Source organism: Odontesthes bonariensis, chromosome 18 (assembly GCF_027942865.1).
Source record: "Odontesthes bonariensis isolate fOdoBon6 chromosome 18, fOdoBon6.hap1, whole genome shotgun sequence".
NCBI classification, from domain to species: Eukaryota; Metazoa; Chordata; class Actinopteri; order Atheriniformes; family Atherinopsidae; genus Odontesthes; species Odontesthes bonariensis.
In genome coordinates, this window is record NC_134523.1 from 21,495,620 (window position 1) to 21,514,550 (window position 18,931).

The window sequence follows — 18,931 nt, forward strand, 5'->3', positions numbered from 1 at the left end:
CTTCGTCCTTATGAAGACTTTGTAGTTTCATAAAACATTCTATTCAGCCTTTTTTTGGCAGCTGTTTGCATGTAATATAATGCATGTGTCATATGAGCAAATAAACTAAATCGTTGTTTGGATTTAAATACTTGCAGAAGAACAAGTGGAGTATCAATATCGATGATGATGTTGATTACAAATGTGCCTGACTGGGACACTAATCCCTGACCTCCGACCCCTGAGCTGAAACTCAAACATGTATGTGTGTCTCAGATGTAATAACAAGGAAGACACTGCGTTCTGACATACACATAATACATAGTAAAGCTTTTAGTAAAAAGCTGTAAAGTGAAGCTGTGCCATATCTGAGCTGCAGGTGCCCATTGAATACATATCCATTCACTTGAGATCATTTACTGTGGTGGGGCGTATTCAGCTGGGTGAGCAAGGTGGGTGGTTTGAACACACACAGCCTTCTGATAGCGATGAATGGAGCGCTGTTGTTCTTAAGATAAGCCTCTGGTGAATTTGGAGAGTGAGTGAGTGAATAACAGGTGGTTTTCAGCACACAAGGCAGGTACATGACAATGTAGTGAGACTTGTCATTCAACCCGGTGCTGACACTTTTTTTAAGTGAATTTTAAATGGTTAACACTAATTAAACGATGCATTTGCACAGAGAGAATTTTTTATCTAAACTAAAATGACACGACATATTGCATCATGTCAATTATTTAACAAAAACTAAGACGAAATAATGAAGCAGTGTGTTAAAAAGTTTACCCTTACTCTTTCAGTATGAAATAGGTGAGCAAGTAGCAGCCAGGCACTGCTAATCAAATGCCCTTGAATTATTGGTGATCATGAATTGACTGTAAAAGCAGAAATAGTGGTAGCTTTGTGTCTGGAGCATTCGGGTGTGGTCTTTCTGCAGTGTCAGCTTTAGTGTGTTTCACTAAAATATCTGCATTAGGCAATCTAACAAGTCACACAATTCCTTGAACTCAATTTGGGACTTTGAAGCAACTTGGATTGGCAGAATTCTAATATATTTTCTATTAAAAAAAAATGCATGTAGGAATTCCTTCTTAAATTTGAACAGTGTGCCGCATTGTCACAGAACTTGAATACTCAGAGGTCAGTCTGGTCGCTGGCCATTTGTTCAAACTTATCTGTAAAGCTTCACTCACTTCGGTCGGAAACATATTGATGATTTTGGTCTCATAGATGAACATTAAATTGCCAAACAAGCCAAAATAGATTGCCCTATAATAGTCTGAAAATTGTCGAGGGGCGATTGCACAAACCGTTCCTGTCCCTGTAAGTGCCTCTTTTTGCCCCTCTTTCTGTGTGATCAGCTCAGTGCTGCTGACTGTGTTTGACTCCGGAGCGTCACCCCGACCTGACTCACTCTTGTACCAGAGCGCAGCTGTCACCATTACTTCATGCTTATTGGCCCAAGACAGAGAGAGACAGAGGCAGAGCAAAGGCAAACAACAGGGAGAGAGAAAGAGCTGGACCCCTGCGCTCTGCTCCATCGATCTGCAGAGGTGCACCGAGGATCCTCTATCGGACGCTGGCCACACATTTCTCAGCTGTGGATTTTTTTTTTTGGAATGCCAAAAGTGGATTCAGTGTTTGGAACATGCAACTGGGAAATTTGGTACGGTAAGACTGTCCCAGTTTTATGTTTTGATTGCTGTGTCGATTTGTTCCAGCTTTCATTCGGATGGCTGAAGTGTTTCCCAGCTCCCCTCCTCCCCCGAAAACAGAGATAGCACTGTTGCAGAATTGATATATCGACCTGTAAGGTACAGAAGTGCTCTTTGCCTCACATCAGCGCAGGCACTGATATTTGGAAGCTTTGTCTTCCGAGAGTGAAAATTGCACGAGTCTTTCGAGGAATATAAATTATGGTGAGGTTATGGCTGCTGTGGATCTGACTGACGCTGCGCATGATGATGATGATGCATTGCCTGGAACAGCTCTATGTCAACAGTGACACAGATTTGTTCACCTGGGGGAGGTAAAGGTAAGCAAAAGCTGTAGGTTAATGGTTACACTGTGGGTTGTCCTCGTTTCCGTCTGTTACAGTGTGGATTTGATCAGCATCATCAGTAACTGAAGAATGAACCGGAATTACACCTGGGAAGTCATCATTAATATCCCAGTGATTATTATCATCTAATTGTAATCTTTTAATGTTATGTTTCACTGAAAATAATGAGTCACTCATAAAAATAAAAAAAAGTAAATATGATATGTTATGAAAACGTTTGACTGTTTGAATTTCATAATTTGGTATGGTCAGTCACTGAATGACTTCATTCTCTTTTACACTCATTTTACAACACCAGGGTATATTTCAATGGGACTGATGATGAAATTAATGTTGAAGACCTATAAATATTAGTGCAAGGTCAGGAGGTAAACATCTCTGTCAGATTAAACCTGAGTATTTAATTGTGTCTCTCGTTTTGTAATTTCTTTACATAGCTACTAGCTTACTAGCTATGCAGATGACATGCAGATATATATTACAATGTCACCAGGAGACCGAGGCCCTGTACAGGCTCTTGGTAAATGCATTGAGGAGGTTAATGACTGGATGTGGCACAAGCTAAACAAAAACAAAACTGAGGTAATTGTCTTTGGAGCCAAAGAGAAACGATTACAGATCACCACAGAACTTCAATCTACACACCTAGAAACTACCAACCAGGCCAGAAATCTGGGTGTAGTGATGGACTCAGACCTAAAATTGGAAAAACACATTAAGGCAATAACAAAGTCAGCCTACTATCACTTTAAGAATATATCAAGGTTAAAGGATCTGATGTGTCAGCAGGACCTGGAAAAACTAGTCCATGCATTCATCTTTAGTAGGCTTGATTACTGTAACAGCATCTTTACAGGTCTACCTATAAAGTCAGTTAGACAACTACAGCTTATTCAGAACTCTGCTGCTCGAGTCCTCACTAAGACCAAAAAGTGGACAACATCAGTCCAGCTGAGGTCTTTACACTGGCTGCCTGTCCATCAGAGGATAGACTTTAAAGTTCTGATGCTGGTCTATAAAGCTCTGAATGGTCTAGGACCAGAATACATCAGTGACCTCCTGATCCAGTATGAACCTTCCAGACCCCTCAGGTCATCTGGATCTGGTCTTCTATCAGTTCCCAGAGTCAGAACCAAACATGGAGAAGCTGCATTCAGCTTCTATGCTCCACATGTCTGGAACAAACTCCCAGAAATCCTCAGATCAGCTGAAACACTCAGTGTATTTAAGTCCAGGTTGAAGACACACCTATTTTCAGCTGCATTTGAATAAAGCTCCAAATCTGAAGCTTGAGTTTCAAAACTTAAACACATTTTAACTACTGATTTTATCTGATTCTATCTATTGTTCTTCTTTCTTTCTTTCTTTCTTTTTTGTTTCTACTGTTTTAATGTATCTGTAAAGCACTTTGAATCGCCTTGTAGTTGAATTGTGCTATACAAATAAACTTGCCTAGCCTTGCCTTACATGAAAGAGTTTGTAAATCTACGGGCAGAATGGCACCGCAGACATATTTTTGTTAATTCTGTAGAGGCAAACTTTAAGCACATAGGATCTTTTTCACTATTATAATTTCTTTTGTAGTACCACTTTCTGGACAATGCTGCCACTCACTTTATATATATATAATGCCAATTAAGAAAACAAGTTTTTAAATTTAAATGATTTGAGAAGTATACAACCTGAGCTGGTAAATAGTGCTGACATGCTCATCATCAAAAGGGAAGCCTTTAAAGAAATAACAGGAGAAAGCTGACTGATTTAAGGCATACTCCCCACTTGTTTAAAAAAAAAAGCCTTTTTCTTATTTTGGCACATTTTCAGTTTTAAAAGTTATTAATTCCGAAAAAGTTAGGATGTAATATGTAAAAAATAATACTGCAATGATTTGTTAATCTTGTAAACCACTGAATATATAAAACATGTCAAATGTTGAAAGTGATATTTTTTTAATGTTTCATGAAAACTACTAGCTGCTAACAAATTTAACATAAGCTGATATAATGAAAGTCAAATATCACACTTTCAACGTTTGATGTTTTCTATGTTTTGTTGTGAATTTAATATTTTTTTTACAAGATTTGAAATCACTACATTCTGTTTTTATTTACACTTTCCACAGCATCACAAATTTTGGGGAGTTGAGTCACATTTAGTGTCAAATTGCAGTCTTTGACATAACAAAAAAAAAATATTATTTTAGGCGGACTCATCAAATTTGGAGTTTACATTGTTTAAATACAATTTTCAGATGACTTTTATTTAGAATTAGATTTATATTTCTCTATAATCTGTGGGTAATATGGGTTTTAAAAAGAGTTAAGGCTAAAGTGTTATCTTGGGACTTTCGACATCAATTTGTGAATCAGAAATTGAGGTCAGTTGCTCATTGTTCTCATTTTAGCCTCTTTAACTGGTGAGTCGGAGGCTAACTTGTCATAACTTAACTTCTATCACAAAAAATAACTTAATATGAGAAAAAAAAAGTATATGTCATATAGTAGAGAGATACAGTTAGCTGCAACAGCAGACTAGCTGTACATAATGAACATGATGGTCCTATTTCATTCACTCAAACCTTCTTAAACATCAAAAGCTCATAAGTTAAGATACAATATTGGACTATGCATTACTTAAAATAAGAAAATATGCTCACACTCATACAGGATACTTTTACCCATTTAATGAATATCCAACTAAAATGTGCAACACCTCATTTTTCACATCACAGTATTTGTTAATGCAAAGATTGTGATGTGAATCCTTATCCATACTTTGAATAACACCTGACCCTAACAAAATATTTAGATTTAAATTTACTTTTAACTCAACAGGCACATCCTCTCTTTAACAACCAGATATGGTTCAGGGTGCATTCAAATGCTTTCTGGTGTGTTAAGAAAGTTTATTTTCTAACATTTCTTGGACACTGAAAATGGTTTCAGGTGCCAGCTGTTTCAGATATCTCTTCGATCTTTGCTCTGAACAAAAGAAGAAACTGTCAAAACAAATTTTCAGCACAACTTGGTGGTTTTCAGGGTGTTTTATACTTTGAAAATGATTGATGACTGACTATTTCCCCCTAGAGCAGAACATTTCAGCCTTCCCTGGAATATCTTTTTGGAAGATTTATTGAGCGAAGCTGTAAATTTCAGCACCTCACTGACATTAATAATTACAAGTTTACAGTTATTTGAAGAGGATGGTCCATGCAGGGATTACAAATATGGTCATGCTATGTTCTTTAACCCTGTAATGTAGTATCCAAAAGTCAAGCTCATTATATGCATATCTTGGAGACCAGGTTGTTCCAGGGTGTCAGCTCTCCCATAATCCCCCTGTATTTTGGGGGTTAAGCAATTTTCCTGATGGAATCGCTTTCTGTGTTTGTGTTTTAGATTTAATTCATGTTCGGTTATCTTTTATCAGACTAGAATGAAATGTCTGGGTCTTTGTTTGTTTGTCAAATCCACTTATTTCTGCTCCCCGACAAATAAAAAATCTATCAATCTTTGGATCATAAAGTTTGATATTTCATCATAATATACTGCAAAAGTCTAACTATCATTGCTGTGAATAACCTGAGTTCTGCACACTGCTATTTGTCACTGTACTGTAAAATGGTGGACTAGTGTTGGGTTCATCTCACTGATCTAAACTGAGGAAAAATAAAGCAAAAGTCAATTGTAACTTGTCCAGAGTTACCTGTCTTGTTGGCTTCTTGACCCCTGACCCTTATGGTGAGACATGAACATGAACATGTGTCAGAGAACAAGAAAACAAACGCCCTGTTTGGGCAGTAAAGTAGCAAATTAGACCCTTTTGCATTTCATGCCTGCATTTTGGTAAACATCAACATTATTTGATGTGTTGTTGAGCAATACTGAAGCTCTACTTGCTCCAGTGCTGCTGACTATGACCTTTGACATTCTACAATGTGAAGGAGAACATAGATAAAAAAAAAATTAATGGCACCTTGGGTTTTCTGCAGGTAGTGGTTGTGTTCTGCCTGTGGGGTACTGATGTTAGCAGAGCGTATATGTTTCAAGCAAGCCGACCTGTAGAAGGAGTAGACAACCCATCGCTTCACACTAAAGGTGAGAACAGATGTGTCTTTTGCTTACATTGTCATATTCTCTTATCGTTACTGTCAGTGTGGCATGTAAATGTTTAACTACAACTTGGAAATACCGCCTCAATATTGCCAACTTTAGAAAAGGCTGAAAAGGTTTCTGCTTTTGTACAGATGTTGTTAGCAATTACTGTCATGAGGTAAGCGTGTGGGGGGAGAGTAGCAGTAGCTCAGAAAAATCTGAGCATGAAAACTATATAGTCTATTGAAGAAAAATAGTAACCCTAAGATAAACCAGAAGATCGACTTAAGGAGCTGAAACCTTGAGGAACAACAAACGCACTAACACAATGACCTGGGACTTGGGAATGGAAACAAGGGGTATGAATACAGTGAGGGAGGTGATAAGAAATGCAAACAGGTGTGCAAGGGAACAGATCCGAGGGCCAATCAACAGATCCAATAACAAGGGTCTGGATTAATAGTCTTCTTTTGCTTAGGAAGGTTCCTAACTGAGGAATTACCTGACATTTACAACTTTCAAAGCTATGCTCAGTTATATTTATCCATTTGCAGTAACTGTGATATATGTGGATGACATTGAGGACAGGAGGGTGAGCGTGAGCGGCCTGTGACAGCCACATCTTTCACTTTGCCAATTTTTCACATCACCAACCTTGATGCTAGAACAATATTTGTAACATAGTAATATTAATTACTTCTTATTATACCAATATGATATATATTATCCATGTCACATGATAAGATTGCATTCTTTTAAGTATCTGAATGACTCCTTCAAGGATATTTATTGAACAGCTGTAGTTTCAGTGCTGCAAACCAACATCACGGCTCTGTTTAAGTGTGGTCAGATTATCACTGCAGCATGGCCATACCCCATGAAATTTTCTAACGATGTGACGTAAATAAGATGACGTTAAGCAAAAACTTAACGTTCATTTACCGTTTAAAAAAAAGAGCTCACCAGACTTGTCCCAACACTCATATATGACTTAGTTTTCAAACTGTAAAACATATGTGAACTTCAGAGTAACATAGGTAAGATGACTGTGCTTTAAGGGCAGTTAAAAGGTTTCCGTTTCTGCTTGTGCGTGTGACCTGTAAGATGTAAATTCTATCATCCTCACCACAGTCCACAAGGCTTCACTAGGTCCCTCTGCAGCATACCGCATGCAGCCAAATATTGGCTTCAGTGCACAATGAGTAAACTGACTATGTATGAATCTAGATTAATCTCCATTCAGAAAAACAACACAACAGAAAAAGAAGACGAGGAGCAGAGAAACACCAGGAAATTTAGGGACAGTTCATGCATCCATCTATCCATTTTCTAGACCTGCTCAATCCATTTTGAGTTATGGGAAGTTATGGAGCCGATCCCAGATGCCATTGGGTGGCAGAGTACACCCTGGATGGGTCGCCAGTCTATTGCAGGGCCAAGACAGAGACAAACAGCCCAAGTTCATATGTGTTAGATCAAAATAACCATTTCCTCACTTCAATACTCCCCTCTAATAGTCACTATATCAGGAACTTTAGCTCCAGCTGGCCTTGTTGTGAGCTCAAAGGTGTTGTGAACCCTGATGCAAACATGGAAACAGAGTGGATTTATTGGGAAAAGGCAGAGGCTAAAAGCTCAGGCACCAGTCTGGTTGTGGTCTTTGTTAAGTGGAGATTGTGCTGGTTTGGGATTTCCTTGGTCGGGGATCAGAGAAGAGGTAGATGACAGTGGTCAGGTAAATGGGTTCTGACAAAAACAAAAGAGGCACTTGGAATAAATGAATTGAAACTGAACAAGATAAGTTAGTCTACTTTCTGGTGAAGAGTTGGTGTCGGAGACCAGTTCTAATAGCAGAGGGTGATTGCAGATGATTAACAGCTGGAGCCGACCACAGCACATCAGGAACCACTCGCCGTTATGAAGAAGAGAAGAGGGCAAGAAAGGGGGAGAAAGACAGAGAAACTAGGGAGGCTTGGTAGTAGAGGCTGTGATAGGTCTTCGGTATGTACTGTGTTAAAACAAGGCAATGTCTCAGAACAGTATAAGGGCAACTACTGCCTTTGTCAGTTTACTTAAAATTTCATGACAATTTTTATGCCATTTGCTCCCATAAGTGGGATTCAGCATTTGCAGACATGTCATGGTCATATGCTGAGGAGCAATTTATGTGTTGGGCCTGTGAGGAGAATTTATGTCATCCACGCTTCTGCAATACACTGCAGACCAGTTACAAGTGCACTGCTGGAAAGGTTTGGCACAGCTGTCTCAAAAGGTACTACAGATAGGACCACTTGCATGTCTGCAAAGTCCCAAATAACCACCGAGGGAACCTTGTTTTAGAATTATGCTCAGCCTGCTGCACAAGGACACAGGGTAATCAGCCTATTTATCTGAAACAGAAATCTTTGTGATGTTGTGTCACAAGTCTGATGAAGAGATGTCTGATGAAACATCTCATCTTGAACATGAGCAAAACTAAGGAGATAGTTTTCGATCCTAGATAACTGAGGGTTCCCCTTCCTGTGGTTGTACATGGTATATTTGGATAACACCTTAAGCTGGACGGTCCATGTTGAAGGTTTGTGTTCTTGCCTACAACAAGGTGATAAGAAGGAGTGATCACCAACTTCACCAGATATTTATGAGAAGTCTATTCTCAGATAAGCTCAGAAGACAATGATTGACCCAGCACATATCCTCCCTAAAGATGATTTGCAGTCCCCCACTGTAAACTCAATCTTTTAAAAAAACTATTTCGTTGCTACCTATATCAAACTTTCTCACAAATCTGTTAAAGGTATTGTACAATATTTTCATTGTGTTTTACAATTAAGCTTGGGCAATACATGTATTTTATAATACCTATGTAGGGCATTGTGTAGTGATTACTTTCTACTGGAACAGTGTAAGCATTTAAGTGAACAACCATTGACTCCAAGAAAAATGAGCCAAAAAATTATATTGTATCAATCGGTTTGCACATGCAGACACGGAAACTATTTACTCAGCTTTAGACTAAAGCCTGTTGAGCTGGGAGACAAATGATCCATTATGATGTGTCAAATACATGTTGTGTTTTTATTATGTATATTGGGAACCTGGTTTGGATATTTGATAATTATGCCTTGAAAATCCTGTGTAAACTTGATCCAAATACCACAGGTTGTATATATGGATGTAAATATGTCTGGTGGTTCAACATGTTCTTAACAGTAAAAAAAAGCCAATGGTAGAGATTCTGATTATCATCTTATTTAATAATTATATCTATTATAATAATGATATGAAATATTACAGATTTATTTTCCTTAGGAAACAGTGAAAACAGGTAGAAATTAACTAAACAAGACACAAGACTTAAAGCATGTACTTGAACACATGCTTATCCTAGGAAAACACATGTCATCTTACATCAGAATTAAAACTTTGATGGTGATGTTTGCAGCAGTTGTATCTCATTGTGGCCCTCTGCTCCCTCCAGTTGACTCAGAGTGGGTCAGCACAGCGGGCTCCTGTAGGGGGAGGTGCTTTGAGCTGGAGGTGGCCGATCCTCCAGGATGCAGATGTGACAATCTGTGTAAAACCTACTACAGCTGCTGCACCGACTTCGATGAGCACTGCCTGAAAACAGGTCAGTTTTGCACAGTATCACCTCTTCTTCTTATTTCTTGTTTCTAAGGTGTATATATTTGTCCTTGCATCTGGAAGAAGTAAACTTTTATTTTCTTTATGTCCACAAATCCAATGAAAAGATCAATCAATGCCAAGTTGAGTCCAATGCCGAGTCCACTGCATCTTACTGTGCTCACAAATGTGTATTTGCACATCGGAAGAAAAAAACATCTGGCTTCAGATACAGAAGTAGAAGAAATACTTGAAAACATATTTATCTTTTAAAGGGGTTTGATTACAATATTTGTTTGTTTTTGCCAAAGACAATCCAATAGGTATATAAGATCAAGTACCCAGAGAGTTCAGCACACACGATACAATAAGTGCTTTTAGCTGTAACTGATACAAGATGGAGTTACCCAAAATCCAAATTCTCATCTGAGGCCGATTAGACCTTGGCTGCGTTAAGCAAAACTAACCACAGTTTTATCCAGAAAACATTTAGCAAACAATAGTGGGGAATATTCCAATACAAAGGGGGTCTTTTTCTGCTTAGACATTTTGTAACACTTTTAGATTGAAAAGTATTTAGATTTACTTTTATCCATTTCTACTATACATCAAATGAAATGTGTCTCGATTCCGTATAGTCATGGTGTTTTAGTATTGTCACAACAATATAACAGTGTGGGTACAATCATGCCATGATATTAAATGAAGTGACCTCCTTTCTGTGTCTCAGAGGGAGGTTTTGAGTGCAGGCAGGATCGCTGCGGGGAGGAGAGGAATGACAACCATGCCTGTCACTGCTCAGAGGACTGTCTCGAGAGAGCAGACTGCTGCTCCAACTACAAATCTCTCTGCAAAGGTATATATCAACAGACATTTTTCTGATAAGCAAAATGTAGAAGTGTGATTTAACGTTGATAATTGCTATGGCTTCTCATTTCTCAATGAGGTGAGACTTCGTGGCTCGATGGAGACTGTGAGGAGATCAAGAGTGCTGAATGCCCTGCAGGGTAATACTGAGGAAAAACTTATTTGCTCAATATTTGTACTTTAATCATTTAAAACAAAGTTTACACATACTATTGTAAGTACACAATTAAGTTTCAGCAGGTTTATTATAGTGGAAAAGTCATTCACAAACTTTTTTTTCTCAAGCGCTACCTCTAACCAGTCAAATAAGAGATCGTGACCTAACTTTGATATTGAAATAAACCCAATAAGAAGGGTGCAGTGATGTTCATGTGCACTTTAGGATGTGTACTCTGTGGCATAGCTGTTTGGTACTGCACTGAAGAAGAACCAGGGTCAAATATAAATGATCATGACTAAATTAGCAGAGGTCTTAAGGGCCCTGATGGGGTCAAACACCAAAGGCACTAAATCTTACATTTCCCATAACACACTACAACAGCACACACTCCCTGCAATGATAAGAGGGTTTCAGGTAATTATAACAAATTAGTTTGATGTAAGTCATCAAAAGGAGACTGGATATTACAACCCGACTTGCACAACTGGAAAGGCACCATAAAAGCTGAAAGGTATATACAGGTTTTAGAGCAACATATATTCCCATTCAGACAATGCCTTTTCAGGGAAGACAGATATTTCAGTAAGACAATGCTAAACCACACACTGTATCTATTATAACATCACGGCTACATAGTAAAGGAGTCCGGGTGCTGGACTAACCTGCCTGTAGTCCAGACCTTTCACCAATGGTGCATCATGAAACGCAAAATATGATAAAGAAGACCAAAGACTGTCCCATTTCAGACAGGAATGGGAATATATTCCTCTCCTAGAGAGCCAGCAACTGGACCCCTCAGTTTCCAGATGTTTATAGACGGTTGTTAAAAAAAAATGGGAATACTACACAGTGGTAAACATGTGCGCCACACCTATTGCAAACCATCAAATTGACCCAATGGTGATGATTAGACAGGTGGTCACCAGCAGTCACACAATAGGTACACAAAAATGGCAGTATTCATAAAATAAATATTTACATGTATGTATAAATCTGAATAAAGAGAATATCAGAGTTATAAAAAAGAAATTTGCTAGAATTTCATCACTGATGTCAGCCCTCTAAGGTTTGACAGATTCCAAGTGGAGAGAGAGAAAAAAAACAAACAAGAAAACAAGAAGTAGTCCAGAAAACAACTAATTTACCAAGAAAACTGTGTCCATAGACTGTATATAAAAGATGGACATGGCCTCAAGGCCTGAAAATGAAGCCAATGAGAAAGGTCTTTAAAGTTAAAATATATATTTTAAACTCTAATACAGTGTCATATAACTTCTTGAATTTTGAAGATATAGCATTGTATTGATGGTCTTACCGTAGTGCAAAGACTCTCTCGCTCTTGTGGCTTGTTTTTTCTGATCATTAGCTCTATGTTGCCATGACATGGTGCAGTAATGCATGCACGAACACACACTCCTTTAGGGCAAAGAAAGTATATAGCTTTTCCTCTCCTGAATAATGCACTTTCTTTGGTTAAAAAAAGACTCACAAAAGGAGGGAGGCAATCTGAGTCTAGAGTGGTTCAATCTGTCTAAGATAGATTGAACCAACTGATAGATTGATAGTGTTTTTAAAGGAGCCTTCTTAGGTTTTGTTTTCAGTTTGTTTTGCCCCGTGTTGCTGCTGCTGTTGCTAACAGTGTATATTACAATATTCTCCAAAAGGCCACTGGTTTTCATTCAGACCCATTTTTCATTTTGCTATGCTTGTTTAAGAAAAAGAAAAAAAATTGAGATGCAATGACCACAACACAGAACTAAACTTATATCAGTGCACAAAAAACAAGGAGATGATTTTATGGTTGCTACCGCCATCTTTTATGCAGAACATGATATACTAAATTCCTGTTCTAGTTCCTTTGAGACAAGTGCTCTTCTAATGTCTTCAAAAAGTTTGAGTCCTCACCAGATTGATCTTTCCTGCATGTCATTCCCACAGTCTTTCCTGTCTCTTTCCAGTATCCCCGTCCACAAATGCCCCAAAACTTAATTTAGAAAAAAAAAAAAAAGTCCATATATCTAATCTAGAATTCCGCTTCAAAGTTCCAAAAACCACAATTCTTTATTTTTGACACTTCTGTGCTTCCCAGTTTCATCCGGCCTCCTCTCATCATGCTGTCTGTGGATGGGTTCAGAGCCTCCTACCTGAAGAAGGGCAAATCTGTCACCCCCAACATACATAAACTCAGTACGCCTTCTTTTTTTCCTTATTCTCTCAGCTTAAAAATGGTGTTGTAATGACTGAGGAGTGACTGATTATGTGACCCATGTGCTTTAGTTTTGTACACTGTAAATTAAGATGCATGTTTTGAAAGTTATTTTGTTTTTAGTGCTTAAAAGATCACATACGTTTCCCCCCAGGAACATGTGGTACATCAGCACCATACATGCGACCAGTCTACCCATCAAAGACCTTCCCAAATTTATACACACTAGCCACAGTAAGTCTCCTTTCATAATGTAGAATGAATGGTTTATGTTTCAGTCATGCAAGACTCAAAGGTACGTTAAAGCAAGGTTGTTAATGAGTACTCCTATGTTTAAAGCTAAGTAAACACAAATGTTTGCCAGTACTCATGTTCAATATGTCCTCATAGTCTGTTCATGTTGTGACACTGCTGCGGAACTTTTTTTTAACATCAAGTGTATTGACATGACACTCTGGGATCTTTCTGCAGGGTCTGTACCCAGAGTCGCATGGGATTGTGGGAAACACCATGCATGACCCGGTGTTCAATGCCACCTTCAGCCTGCGCACCAGAGAAAAACTGAACCATCGCTGGTGGGGTGGGCAGCCAGTAAGCACACTCCAGATTTGAGTCTGTTACTGCACTGGTGCCATTTAACATTCTCATGCAGTCAAAATTAAGCAAAGTGAAAAATGCTTTGGTTTGAAATCTGTTACGTCATGTTTAAAACATATAGCCTAGCTTAAAGAATAGAATCAAACTGCAACCTGTCAGAAATCCAACTTGAATATTAGTTTATCTATCTATCTATCTATCTATCTATCTATCTATCTATCTATCTATCTATCTATCTATCTATCTATCTATCTATCTATCTATCTATCTATCTATCTATCTATTTTAAATAGATGTTCAATAATCTTGAACGGTGACGTCAGTTTTGGGAGGCATCAGCAAAAAATGCATCTTCCAGCTCACTGACTATACACCTTCTGAATGTTTACCAAATGGCAACAATATGTGATATTTCACACATGGAATATACAAATTTGACATTGGATTTCTGATTCCTTCTTTCTTTTTGTTTGGCAGATCTGGATCACAGCAGAGAAACAAGGAGTGAAGGCAGGAACTTTCTTCTGGCCTTGGTACTGAGTTGGTACTGGAATATTTTTCAGTAGCTTCAGACATTTAACTCTGTTGAAGCCATAAAAAGTCACAGTATGGAATCTTTTTCAATCTTAAGTAATATCATTTATGATAATTCACTCACAATGACTTTCCATTCCTTTAACTACATAGAACCAGCGCAGTTAAAACATATTATTATTATTATTATTATTATATATCATTCTGTTTAGTGCAAATGTGTCATCATTGCAAGCTGCAGATGTTGAAACATTTTAACAAAGGCATAGCATTACAGTGAGTAAATTAACAAGAGTGAACTTTGTAAAGATAATAATAAGAAGAAGATTAATTGCCATATGAGGAAAAATTCAACCGTAGTACAGATTTTAGAGAGTCCTGGACTGAATCTGGGAAACTATCAAATTCCTTTAAATATCAAAGTTAAAGGAAAAATGTTGCTTCTGTCAGTTGCTGTTTTCAGTTTCTAAAATAATGACTACGTTGGTGGAAATGCAGCATATCTTACAGCAGACAAAATTAAATACCTATCAAAACTATTGGTCGTGCTTAAAGACAAACAAAACTTACATTTTGTCCCTAACACATTCACAGTCCCGATAGATTCATTCCAGGAAATATTTGCATATGAATGACATAACGATCACAAGGGAAGGGAAAGACGGTCCAAAACACACAAATGGGGAAACACACATACAAATAAAGGACAGTGCTCCCACACACTCAGTAACAAAAGAGACCATTGAGGAATCGAGATTCATAATCAAACAGTGAGCCTCAATGAACTCATTCAAGGAAGGAAAATGGCGAGTTAAAGTGACAGATGTCACTCTAGTGTCAATATGATAGAAATATCATTGATTTCAACTGTAATTGAGCTTATCTTTGTAGTTTTGAATGTCTCTTCTCTTAAATGTTATCACGAACAAGTCGTCATATCCATCCTCAATTATCAAAGGTTTACACCGTGAAACACAAGTATGTCATGTTTCACAGTTGCCAGACGTCTCACTCGCTGGTAAAGTATCTGTGTCAAGTAAACCTTTTAAAATTCTTCAATCTATATTTGTTTCCAGGGTGATTCCTCTTGAAAGGAGAATTCTGACCATCTTGCGCTGGCTGCATCTACCTGATGATGAGAGGTGTGTCCATCTGTTCTGCAGATGAATTAGTCTTTTTTTTTTTTTATAGTAGGAATATTAAAGCACAAACAATAATATTTGCTGTGATGGACTGGCGACCAGTCCAAGGTGTACCGGGATAGGCTCCAGCCCCCCCACGACCCTCAGTTGGATTAGGCAGGTATAGAAAATGGATGAATGGATGGATGGACAATAATATTTGGTTGGTTGGTTCAAATGGGATTCTCCATGTGATGGTGATTGAATGATTTTGCTGCCAACTGTAGTTTTTCTGTAGTCTTTTTTTCAGGTTATAGTTTAGGTTGTTACATGCATAGTATTTACAGTAAATACCAACTTCATTTGTTTTCCACATCTCAAAACTGTTAAGTTGAAAATGCTGAAGTTAATATCTGTTTTCATTCTCTTTTCTTTTTGCCTGAAAGCTAATCGGGTATCCCCAGCATACTGGATGTGACCATTGCCCTATTTCTAAAGCTGTGTCGAGCTGTGTCATCAAACGAGAAATGAATGATTAACATATGAAACTGTTCCTTGAACTATGACAGACGATTAGAAAGAAGAACTTTTTGGCGTGTTTTTTCCTGTGGTTCTTTGTACCTATTTAGTACTACTTAGGGCTGCTCCTACATCAGAGCACTCAAATTCTTTTTATGGTCAAGTACGTGAATGACCTTAATGACTTTGGAAGGTGTGTTTAGGTTGTGTACACAGCTGCATGCATACGTTGTGGTCCTGTGCAGCTTTGTTGCTATAGATAAGGCTCTATTTGTTTTCTAATTCGTTTAGAGTTTTTTTTTGTTGAAGATCAGGATTGCGTTTAGAGTTGAGCCAATGTTGTGTCAGTAGAGTAGCCACAAGATTTAAGTACTTATTACTTACATCAGATTACTTGCATCAGATGGTGAAAAGGGGGTTTTTGATTTTCTGAGCTCAACACGACTTCTGAAACAGCATGATCTGTCAAGGTGTTATCTTCTTTGGTTATTAACCTGTTCTCCAAATGCTTATACAGAAGACTGAATTAGATCACACTAGACTTGACGATTAAGTGGCATTTGTTTTCTCTCTTCAGGCCATATGTTTATGCAGTTCACTCAGAGCAACCAGATACCTTTGGGCATCGCCTGGGACCACTCAGCAATGAGGTAAGTGTGAGACCTGGAAGACATCAATATGGCAATTGAAAGTGTCACAGGGTGCAAGAATCAGAATTTGAATGGTCACACATTTGCCTAAATGTTTCACTTCTCTGTTTTGTCCCAAGTTGGACAACCCATTGAGGGAGATTGACAACATCATCGGTCAGCTGATGAATGGATTGAAGCAAATGAACCTGCACCGCTGTATCAATGTTATCATTGTAGGGGACCATGGTACTGTATGAGCTCTCTGATGACTTCAAACAAACCTTTTATTTGAGTGATTGCTGCAACAGGCCAATTTAAGGATTAATTGGAGACTCAAATGCAGATAAATCTAAGACAGAACATGAAACCATTTATGGCATCTTAATTCATTTTGGACTTGTGTTTCCAAATCTTTGGATTAAATCACTTTCACTGTTATTGTACTCAAATTTAAAAGTGACATGCTGATTTGGAGGCGTTTCCATTTTGTCTATTACGTCAATGTAAAGGAGCTGAAAGAATTTTTCTTACTGAGGCTCAAAGCACTGGGAGGTGGAACAAAAATGGACAAAGTGTCAGCTGCAGGTTGTCATCTTGAAACTTTTTCCTAGCTGATCTGAAGTGAAAAATAAATAAAATAAAAATCAGTTAATATTAAACTCTCCTGCTTCTGGTGCCTGTAGAGGCAACACATTCAAAAAGGGAAAAGAGACGGGAAGAGTTGGATAATACGGGTGTGTTGACAGTTTCACTGAGCGTCCAATAAAAATCTATGGCTCAGATGAACAACAATATGCTTTTGGTCATAATCAGCTCTTTACATTTTGTAGAAACAGGTTAGTTTGATTTAGATAATAAGTTATGAAGCAAATTAATTGAGAAAAGTCATAAAATTGGGTTCAGTCTCTCCTAATTCCACAAAGTGGTAAAAAAAAAAAAGACCGAATGTCGTTTACTTAAACAACTTGAATAAGAAATTATCTCTGTGAAAGCTGTTAAAAGTCACATTTGTACATAACAGAACTGAGACATTGTCTGAGAGAACAGACAGTTCTTCAATCATTCTTTTAGTTCACCAGAATCAAATTTAGTTACAGAGTAATTCCAGTGGCTGGCATCACAATGCTTGAGAGCAAAATGTGTCAAAACACTTTATAAATATAATATTTTTTGTAAGTGACTGAGTTGATCTCTTGGTAATCTTAATAAAACAAAGCTGTGCTTTCTGTTAGGTATGGAAGAGGCCCACTGTGAGAGGACCGAGTTTCTCAGCAGCTACCCTCTGATTTTAGATGAGATCATGCTGATCCCTGGTTCACTGGGTAGAATACGTCCCCGCGACCCCAAATCCCCCACATGTAAGATGACACGACTGGTTTTAACTAGTTGAGATATTCTGTAGATATTACACAAGCTTCATGTTCTTTTTTTCCATTCCAGATGATCCAAAAGTTGTGGTTGCAAACCTCACAGTGAGTAAGACGAATCAAAAGATCACAATACAGACAGAAAACAAACTGAGTAGCACCTTGTTCTCAAATGATCCAGTGGTCCCTGCTCGCTAGTCTGTTTGTGGGAGAGGCAGAGAGAAGGTTCAGGTCGTTCAACTCTGTATTTGTTGTTTCAGTGTAAAATGCCAACTCAGCACTTCAAGCCGTACCTGAAGCAGCATTTACCCAAGAGGCTTCACTACGCCAACAACCGCAGGATCGAGGATGTCCATCTGCTGATGGAGAGGAAGTGGCACATTGCCAAGTAACCAGAGTGATTCTGATTCAGATCTGATATATATGGTGTCGAATAAACCATTTCCTGATCAAATTTTAGACAGTAAAGGAAGAAATTAGACCACCACGGACTGTGGTCTTTGTTCCAAATTTGACATTTTCCTGATTGTCTTTTGTTGGACAAATCAGATCCCAAGTCCTCTTCTAAGTTCATGTGATGTTGTGCTCAGATACATTAGGAATTTAGAACACAGGACAATAATGGTATTTAAGATCCAGTTACAGTGGGACACATTTGTTCTTTTTAAAATGAAAAAAAGTTTCTTTTGAATTTGTTCTGCTCAAATTGCACAGTCGGAACTTCACTGATGGAAAATTGTGCTTTCAGGAGAACGCCGGAAAAACCGAGGACTCGGTGTGGTTTCTTTGGCGACCATGGCTTTGACAACAAGATCACCAGCATGAGGGTAATGCATTGTTGTTAAGTCTCATTCATGAATCTTATCTACTATGTTCTCCCGACATACATAAAAATATTGTGGGGAGTTTTGAGCTTTTTGTTGAAAGTATCTCCATTATTACCGAAGCTTTGGTGGAAGTACACTGAACTCACGGGCGACTTCAGGCATGTAGAGGTGGTCAAGACAACTTGCTGAGGTTCAAACCGAGCATCAGAATGGGCTAAAAAGGGGTTTTAAGTGACTTTGAAAGTGGCATGGTTGTTGGTGCCAGACGGGCTGGTCTGAGTATTTCAGAAACTGCTGATCTGCTGTGACTTTCACGCACAACCATCTCTGGCGTTTACAGAG

General features: G+C 38.2%; 1 protein-coding gene across 2 annotated transcripts in view; it reads left to right on the top strand.

The window, feature by feature from the left end:
• The first annotated feature begins 1,383 nt into the window (after positions 1 to 1,383).
• enpp2l (ectonucleotide pyrophosphatase/phosphodiesterase 2-like) overlaps positions 1,384 to 18,931 on the top strand; it is a 32,628-nt gene continuing 15,080 nt past the window's right edge. The window contains exons 1-16 of one of the 2 annotated variants that reach the window (XM_075449032.1): positions 1,384 to 1,645; positions 6,033 to 6,138; positions 9,617 to 9,766; positions 10,490 to 10,615; positions 10,706 to 10,766; positions 12,876 to 12,973; positions 13,147 to 13,226; positions 13,464 to 13,583; positions 14,067 to 14,122; positions 15,200 to 15,265; positions 16,341 to 16,413; positions 16,533 to 16,641; positions 17,628 to 17,753; positions 17,836 to 17,867; positions 18,023 to 18,150; positions 18,511 to 18,589. In XM_075449032.1, coding sequence (XP_075305147.1) covers positions 1,628 to 1,645; positions 6,033 to 6,138; positions 9,617 to 9,766; positions 10,490 to 10,615; positions 10,706 to 10,766; positions 12,876 to 12,973; positions 13,147 to 13,226; positions 13,464 to 13,583; positions 14,067 to 14,122; positions 15,200 to 15,265; positions 16,341 to 16,413; positions 16,533 to 16,641; positions 17,628 to 17,753; positions 17,836 to 17,867; positions 18,023 to 18,150; positions 18,511 to 18,589 — 1,428 coding nt within the window. In that variant the 5' untranslated portion in view covers positions 1,384 to 1,627. The remainder of the gene's footprint in view (positions 1,646 to 6,032; positions 6,139 to 9,616; positions 9,767 to 10,489; positions 10,616 to 10,705; positions 10,767 to 12,875; positions 12,974 to 13,146; positions 13,227 to 13,463; positions 13,584 to 14,066; positions 14,123 to 15,199; positions 15,266 to 16,340; positions 16,414 to 16,532; positions 16,642 to 17,627; positions 17,754 to 17,835; positions 17,868 to 18,022; positions 18,151 to 18,510; positions 18,590 to 18,931) is intronic. The other variant, XM_075449031.1, reaches the window with a different exon arrangement.